At 40.1% G+C, this 9059-nt stretch overlaps 1 protein-coding gene across 1 annotated transcript in view; it reads right to left on the bottom strand.

Moving 5' to 3' along the window:
• Nucleotides 1-3743: 3743 nt before the first annotated feature.
• Nucleotides 3744-9059, bottom strand: part of LOC108802205 (voltage-dependent calcium channel gamma-6 subunit-like) — a 20750-nt gene continuing 15434 nt past the window's right edge. Inside the window, exons 3-4 of the mRNA XM_018574073.1 lie at nt 6607-6744; nt 3744-4369 (exon numbers count right to left, since the gene is read on the bottom strand). Coding sequence (XP_018429575.1) covers nt 4143-4369; nt 6607-6744 — 365 coding nt within the window. The 3' untranslated portion in view covers nt 3744-4142. The remainder of the gene's footprint in view (nt 4370-6606; nt 6745-9059) is intronic.

Raw genomic sequence — 9059 nt, forward strand, 5'->3', positions numbered from 1 at the left:
CCAAAGTGAATAAGTCCAAGGGCACAATCTAATGCCCACTGTATGATTTTATTCATTTTGGACATTTGAGATTAAATGCAGCGATACCATGTAACTTATTTACATTAGTATATAAATGATTGAGTGGTGCAGAAAGATATGTATGACATACTGTAAAGTATGTTCTGTATATGTTAACCAGTAGGCATATATGCTGAACTGTTTAAGCCTCATTAGCACTCTAAACAGCATGTGAGGTTTATTGCCAAGTAACTTTCTAGACAATGTTATTTATCTTTTTATTTGCATTGGTAAATTGATGAAATAGAAAGAAAAGGAGAGAAGTGTGGCCACAGAAGGACAGCTATCGGCACGATCATCAGTTTGCGGTGCATTAAAAAATAGAATAATGGATTTCCAACTGATAAAAGGCATTTTTCGCTGGCTTAAAGTGTATTTCCACTTTTGCAGTCAAATTTGAGAGAACCCCTCTATAGGTTTGTGATGTGATGTTTTGTTGCAGTAGGCAACATGGCTAATTCCAGAATTTTCTCAGCACACAGTGATCTGTTCTTATATTTTTGACTGAAAATTGAGGATTTTGTTTCTCTCAATAACTGTATTAACACACAATGGAGTAGCCCCTCACAACCCCTCCTAACATCCTAAGGAAAGAGAATAAAGTAGAAATGTTAAAGCAGAACTCCGTGGAAAACTATTATAAACCCTTGCAGTGGGGTTACCCCCACACTGGAATGGTTAACTCCTCGGTCTAGGGAGAAAAATAATTATAATTTATACTTACCCTATCCTCAGAGCTGCCCTGCTGTGACAGTGCTCCCTCCAGCCCGTCTCCTTCTACACGGCAGCAATGGCAGTGTAGTCCTCACATCTATACACTGTGTATAAAACATGATCATTTATGGGACCTTAGACCACTGCAGTGGAGGGAGAGAGAGGCTCCAGTGACCAGTCTAAGTGCAAGCCTGCCCGGAGGTTCAGGTGTGTAGAACTTTTTTATTTTCCTCCCAAGACACTAACAAGCAGTTAACGTTTGCAGTGCTGAGTTAGCCACACTGCAAGGGCTAATAACAAGTTTCCTGGAGTTCTTTTTTAACCCTTAAAACCCCAACCAAAGTAAAAGCAATCTAAACTACAAGCATTTTTTAAATATTTTTTTTTAGCTTATGCTATGTGAATGGGAACATGTAACAAATATAAAATCGGTGTTATCCAAATTTGGCTGCAAAAGTGGAAATAAACTTTAAAAGAGTAAATTGTGGAATTTATCACAGATGGAAGATATAGGTAACAAGAAAACGAGATTGTGTTTATGTCACTTTCATTACTGGACATTTCCTCAAACTTTGAGTTACACTTTAACCTTTGGCAAAGGTACTTCTCAGGCTTATAGCTTTGAATTATAATTTTAATGGTGATTCTTAGGTTAACATACAATTTACAGCTAGACTCCAGGCAGATATAAAGACATACATTGTTGCAGCTCTATACTCATTAGTACATCAGTAAATGTATTTCAAATTGCAGCAGTGTTAGAACCTGAATTTGTCAGCCAATTGTGCTGCAGAGCTCGTGTGCAAAGAAGGAGCGTGGGGATAGAAGGAAATCACACAGTGAGAGATATGAACTCATCAGTCTACTACTTCCCATTGTCCAGTTACCGGCTAGGGGAGGGACAAGACCTGTTAGTGTTATTTCAGCACAGAAAAATTAGGTCTTCCATCCTGCCAGACAGGGTTGTGTTGCGTGGCATAGCTGTGTAAATCTCTGGACTGTATGGACATAAATACCAATCTTTTGGCAAATAAAGCTCCCCTATGTGTATTTAATCAGTGTATTCACCTATTTTCCTGGAGTTCAGCTTTAAAAATATTGCCTCTGCTTATTTAATCTGATCTTATAGGTATTATGAAAAAGAATACAGAAGAAATATGGTGTGCTTTTGTTTCCCTCTTATTTGCAGGTTGCAATCCAGATTTAATGGTGATAACATAGAATAGGCATTAGGTTAGTAGTTTAGAGGTAAATAATGTTGAATTTAAAATGGTTAGTGAGAAAGGCAAATTTCTGAAGAATAATTTCACCATTGGACTCCTCATAGATGGCAAATGTGTTCCATTTGGTTCTGTATCAATATGGCGCATGAGCGGGTGTCATTAAGGTTGTGCCTATATCCCTCATGCATACACCTTTATTTTGACTCAGTTTTATGCCCCAAGTATGTGCTAATACAGCCAGCTCAATGCATGTAATGTGAGAGATAATATGAGAAAGTAATGTGAGAGATCTGCACATTCACAGTAGTGGCACTACAAACCAATGACTTGTGTGCATACTCGGGATCTCCCCTCCATATTCTGACATAGTAGGATGGCGAGATCCCAAACTTGCACAGTAGGGACCAGTCTGTAAAGACATTACATAATCTTACCGTCAAAATGTGCATGCACAGTTGCTGAAGGGGGTAACGCATGCAAGATTGCAGGGCAGGACACGCGTGCTGTAAATGAAAGTACAGCCAGAAATATGGCAGCTTTGTTAGTGCATTTCTGGGGCACAAAAACACCTGGGAATATGGTGATGCATGAGAGAATAATTGAGATGTCTTAAACAGGCAATTCAGTGGCCAATTATTGCATGCATGCATGAGAAAGGCTCAGTGCCTGGCTCCAGCTGCTGCTATGAAAGTGGCTTTGCTGAGCAGTAGTGCGAGATTGAATGGTGCACTTCAAGAACTACTAGCAGCAATATTTCCTATGCTGCCCTCTACCCACTCTGCCAGCTCCCCCCTCTCCCATTAATTTGCAGCATTCCTCTCCTTACTCTGTCAGCGCTACACAACCTCCACTTTCACTGCTCTGACAGTAATCAAACTCCCACCGGCTATCACTAATTTGCATGCACTACACCCACCCTTCTAGTTACACTGAAAGTACTACACCCACTTTACCCATTCACACTACTCTGCCAGCAATAATTCCCCCACTACTGCCATGCCTGCATACACCCCATCCCAATCCCAGTCACACATCCACGCTCTTAACACTCTGCTGCCCCCTGCTTTCAACTCCCACCAGCACACCTGCAGGACCCACTCGAACCACAGCATTTGCATGCCAACTCACTCTGACCACTGGGTATGTCCCTTAATTTCCCCCATTGACCATGCCATCAGGGCTTCCTCCACTGTCAACACCATACCTGTCACCAGCCCAGCTACCACTATCCTATCAGCCCCAGCCCTTAACCAATCTGGAACAGGCACACTTTTGCTAGTTCAAGACACTAAAAGAAAACTGAATATCATTCTTTTTGATTTCTGAGTTACACTTTAACCTTTGACATAGGTACTTTGCATCATGGTGATTTTTAGGTATACATTCCATTTAATAAAGTTTCTTCTACTTTTTTTTAATAGTTGGATACAAAATATTTTATACATGCAATAAAGCTGTAAAAGAGAATTAAATAGCATTTTTGGGTCATCAGATTGTGGATATCATTTTAAAGGAGGTGCTTGCATTGCTTTTAAATCTACAATCTATGCTCTTGACATGCACAGTACATAGCCAGTCCACAAAATCATACATTTTTCCTTGTGATTTCCATACAAATTGGCTCATAACATCCATTGCAAACAGCATCCTTGGTCAGCTTTCCATAATGGATCTTCACAGTATTTGTGATTTGAAAGTTACAATGCCAATGCATGAAATATATTTTTGTAAGTTCAGTGCAACCACTCACCAGAATAAAAATAACCTTTAATAGCACAATATAATATAACACCAAAAAAACATGTTTTCTATACAGTAGCCCTCCCCAATCCCCAGTAAAATACATTAACAGAGTTCTGGATGCTACAAAGCTTATTTACAAAAGGGAAAAACATCCGGTCCAAAATAGGGTATAAATAGATTGTCCATATAGCAAAGCAAGAATTGCTTTGCAAGAATTGCCACAACTTGTAAAGTCTGAATACTGACTGTAAATCTGGATCAGGTGCATAAAATGACAATGACGTAAACAAACAACTGTCCTCATTTTGCAAAGGACTTCAGTGTTGAGAAACCGGACATGTTTGATCGGTCTCCAGCTGATTGGCTAGAAAATTTAAAGCCAACGGTCTTCATTTATTTTTTTTAAGAACTACTTCCTTTCTTCATGCAGTATTCCCAAGGTTTCTTGGGCAGAGGTGGCAGTACCAAAAACAAGCAACATATTCCTCCAAATACCAAGATGCCTCCTGCTGCTGCAGCGCATGCTGAAGACCACGAGTATTCATATTCTAACTTTACGTTCTGGTTACTTGCCATGAGCCAAATGACAGCCTGACGAAATACTACCATGGTGATCATGACAAACAGACCTGAGGGGAAAAAAAGAAGAAAATTAGGAGGACTTTCAGAAAATGCATCAGATGCATTATTAGTGTGGACTGTGTAGAGTTTGACCAAGACATGCTGTCAGAATATGATAGCCCGATGGGGGGGGGGTTCCCCATTCCACCAATATTGTATACTCCAGCTGCATGCACCAATAAATGCGGCTGTAATGCAGAGAAATCTCCACCCAAAGCCTCTCTAAAAAATGGCACTTCCTGGGGTGCCAGAATCCTAGATCCCTTCTGTTTTCAGTGGTTTCTTCAATGAATCCTACATCACTACAGGTCACAGCTTGGGCATTTGGGTTGACAGGAGTGACCACTTAGTGCAGTGGGAGACCAGGGGATCACTTCCCAAAGTGTCCGTTTCTAAAGAGTGCTTATGCAGTGTTTGCTGGCACAAGCAGTTGGAGAGGTAAGGATTATCTTCTTTACAGGGAACAATCCTATTCCACTTTGATTGTAATCTCTTTCACGCTAACAGGGAAAGTGGTGTCCCCTACTAATTGTCAGGAAGAAGTGTATGAATTACAGATTAACCTGACAGAATTACTATTCATTTGGCATATAAGAGAGTTCACATATAATGTAAATATTGTATCTAGTATTTAGATGATTCCCTGGCATTCAGCTTTTGCACCAAATCTGCAGCATGGACACCAAGAAAAACCGCTGGAGGACAAAAACCCTGAAATAGGAGCAGCCCAGAACAAGCCCACTAGTGCTGCAGCTTCCTATAATAAAGACCAGTCACTGCTTATACTTGTACAAAGTGACTGGTCTTGTATCTGCCCCTTCTGTAGTTTTCTGTAGACAGCCTGTAGTGGATGAGACCTGCTGGGTCCTCCCACAACTCTGCTCTCTGCAAAGGCCATGTGCAGCACAGTGATGTCATTGCTACTTTTACATGGTAAAGACTGTGTTTGTAAAGGCATTTGGTGCACACAAAGTGGATTTATATTCTCTGGGCACAAAATCTTTCATTAAAAGATTTTTCACAATAGCCACAGAGTTCAGCTTAAAGCTACCTCATATACCAGGTGCTATTCATTGTACAATTTATTCCACATGAGGCTCTTTGGGATTTATTTGTTTGTAGGCAAAGGCACACTAACCACAGAGAGGACAAAAGCACAATAGGAGATGAGAGATCTGCATGCCTTCATTCTAATCACCACAAATCAATGACCTGCCATGACTTTTCTTATTGACTTGGTCAATGTTCAGATGTAGTGCATATACAATGAGGGGGAAATCTTAATATAAAAACAGAAGATTATTACTGAGTGATTACATAGTTTTTTCTCTAATATTTATGAAAATGTCCAGGTGCATAAGAAAAAAAAAACCAAAACGCTGCATTTTCCTTTTTTTACCATTCAACTCAGTTAAGATAGGCTCCTTAAAAACCATAATGCAAACATATGGAACCACACAAACGTTTCACATGTGTTGCGGTGTAAATTAGTTCTTAGGGGTGAGACCTAATTTTCAGCTAGGTTAAAGTATAAATCTCAATCACCTAAATCAATGTTTTGTTATACAGAGCACAGAATGCAACAGGTAGATTGAGATTCCACCTGTAGTAGAAGAAGAAGGAATGAAGAAGGAATGAGAAGGAATGAGACTCTAAGATATGCATTTAGAAGGGGTAGAGATGAGAAATTCATTTTCATGCTTTATACCTCCAGAGGCATAATTAAAGAAGTTGACACCCGCGGTGTTAAACCCCCTTCCCATCCAGGCCATTTTTCAGTATTCAGCGCTGCAGTACTTTGACTGACATTTATTCCGTCATGCAACACTGTACTGAAATGAATTGTATACCCTTTTTTGGGGACAGATAGAGCTTTCTTTTGGTGGTATTTTTTTTACCACTGGGGTTTTTATTTTTTACTATATTAAGGAAAAATTACCGAATTTTTTTTAAAAAAAACAGTTTCCCTATATTAAATGATAAAACATTTATTATTACCCATTTTTTTGGTAAAATATAAAAGACGGGGTCACGTCGGGTAAAAAGACACCAAACATGTCAAGCCTTAAAATTGCGTGCGCGCGCGAAACCTCAAAAAACGATAATACCATTGGTTAATCAGTGTTTGACTCATCCCAGCACAGTCTACCAAGAAGTGAAATATCAGATTTTTGGTGAAGTATTGGGACACCCCTCCTCCTTTTGAAATACTGTGAGCAAAGAACAGTATATACATTTCTCTTACCAGAAAGAATGAAGAAGAATGACGCAGGCTTTAGGAGGAATTCCACACCTTTGCTCAGAACCATTGTTATGCAGATTGAACCCATTACCATCAGAGTTATACTCAACAGAGAGAGAACAGCTGCTGTGATATTCAGATCTGCGGAAGGAACATATTGGTGAATGAACAAAAATATAGATTAAGTCTATCTACAGATAATTAGACATACGTTTTTATATGTATAAATGCATTTATTTGCAGCCCAATATATCAATGGAGTCAACTATTGCAAGTTAGAATCCAGATAACAATAGCTCTTTAAATTGCTCATTACCATGCTCCCAGTGCCCCCATCCCTGGTCAATGTGCAATGATTTTTTTTAGATATATTTTCATGTCCTCCAAGTACCTTAATTCTGCTGCTGAAGAGGCAGTTATGTGACCACTCCAGAAGCTGGTTTCTGGTCGGGCTGTGGGTGGGGGTAGCAGCACTGCTCTGGTACTACACATACCATTATTATTATACATGATTTATATAGCACCAACAGTTTGCGCAGCACTTTGCAAAAAAAAGGGAGACGGTCCACAAGTCATTACAGCTTCCTAGCTGCTGGGGGTGGGCAAAGAAGTGTGTGGGGGCATAGAAAGTGGCTAATTATCAAGGTGAGTAATACCCCTTGCTTCACTCTTACACAATACTGTAGGGGTCATTAGAGTGAGCATGCACCTGCTTTTAACTGTTAATGTCTGATGAGGACTAGAAGCGGTTTGGACCCTTACAGAGAGGTTGCTGGTAGTTTCTAATGGCTTAACTGCCATGGAGTTTCTTTTTCAAGAGAGAATTTGGTGAATAAGCTTATAACATTAAGGGTATGACTTATTAATCATCTACTGAAACAAAACGCTGGCAGAATGCCATTTGCTATAGAAAAGGGGGTGTAATACCCAGAGTCCAAACCCAAAATTTAGTTCACCCTAAGTGCAAACGGTATTATCGACCATAGGCTATCAAAACAATCCTCTACTGTGGACAACTGTAAAACAGGAAATGAAATGACCAAAAGAAGATCAAATCAAAAGGCAGTGCAATGAGGATCGGAATGCCTGGTACGGTACAAAAATATAAAGTTTTATTCAATGCATTCAAAAATGATGAGTCACCAAAAAACACACACCTACTGGCTACCACCACTACACCCAGGGCCGGCGCTAGCGCAAGGCAACATGGGCACTTGCCTTACGGCGCCAGAGAGCAGACACAGACAGATTGCATCCAGGACAAGTCATCTGTCCCCAGCTGCTAGTGGCCCCTGGATGTGCAGGGACATGCGGACAGGGGTGGCTCTGGTCATGGTGACCCACCCCAGACCAGACACATCGGACTCGTATCGGGAATGGGGATCGGGAGCTGGCTGAAGTGGGGGCAGTATGTAATGTAACAAAGATGTAATGTAATGTGCACGTGGTATGCTGCATTGTATTGTATTATTTTGTATTGTGCATTGTATTGTGTATTGACAATACACAATACAATATACAATGCACAATACAATGCACAATACAGTATTGTATTGTGCATTGTATAATATATTGTGTAAAGTGTATTGTATTGTGTATTGTATGGTGTATTGTATTGTGCATTGTATAATACAGCGGCACAATGCTGAACACCAGCAGCTATAGAGGAACAACAAATCCCAGCAATAATACATTATACAGGCTGGTTAATATATTATTGCTGTGATTTGTTGTTCCTCTATAGCTAATATAAATAAATAAGTTAAACGATCACTTTAAGCTTCATAACCATTAAAGCTTAATGGAGCACAGATATAATGTATGGTGTGTGTGTGTGTGTGTGTGTGCGCGCATGCGTGCCGGGGGGGGCGGCAAAATGCACCTTCACCTGAGTTGGCAAAAATCCTTGCACCGGCCCTGACTACACCCTATTAAAATTGGTCAATTAACCAAATCACTCATTCCAAAAAAACATGCATACTTTCGACAAGCAAAACAACGCTAGAGGACAATTATGTGGTATGTGTCTCAGAACGAGATATGGAAAAATCAATGAGCTATGGGATGGCAGCTTGATAGCTTAAACTTCTCTGCTGGATTCAGAAGTCTTTTCATCCACAAGGAGGGTAAAATAAATGGATAGAAAGTTGTTTCTTTGTAGCCGCGGCTGTGGATGTGAAACAAGTTCATAAGGTACAGGTTGCCTCATCAGGCACTGATGTAATATAAATTGATGCAGTCCATCCAGATTTTCTAAAGAGTATCGCCTGGAGTTTTATCACACATGGAAAAAGTGTTTAACCATACAGTGTGTAAATCCACAGATGGGGGTACTCACAGGTGCCGTGATCATTTCATTTCCTCTTTTACAGCATGCCATTTGCACAGAATTCTCGCTACTGGATGAAGCTGAGGATCTAGTGGCGAGGATGCCTTTTCAATGACATTTGGCCAAC

The sequence above is a fragment of the Nanorana parkeri genome, unplaced genomic scaffold, assembly GCF_000935625.1.
Source record: "Nanorana parkeri isolate BGI_ZX_2015 unplaced genomic scaffold, ASM93562v1 scaffold2717, whole genome shotgun sequence".
Taxonomy (NCBI): Eukaryota; Metazoa; Chordata; class Amphibia; order Anura; family Dicroglossidae; genus Nanorana; species Nanorana parkeri.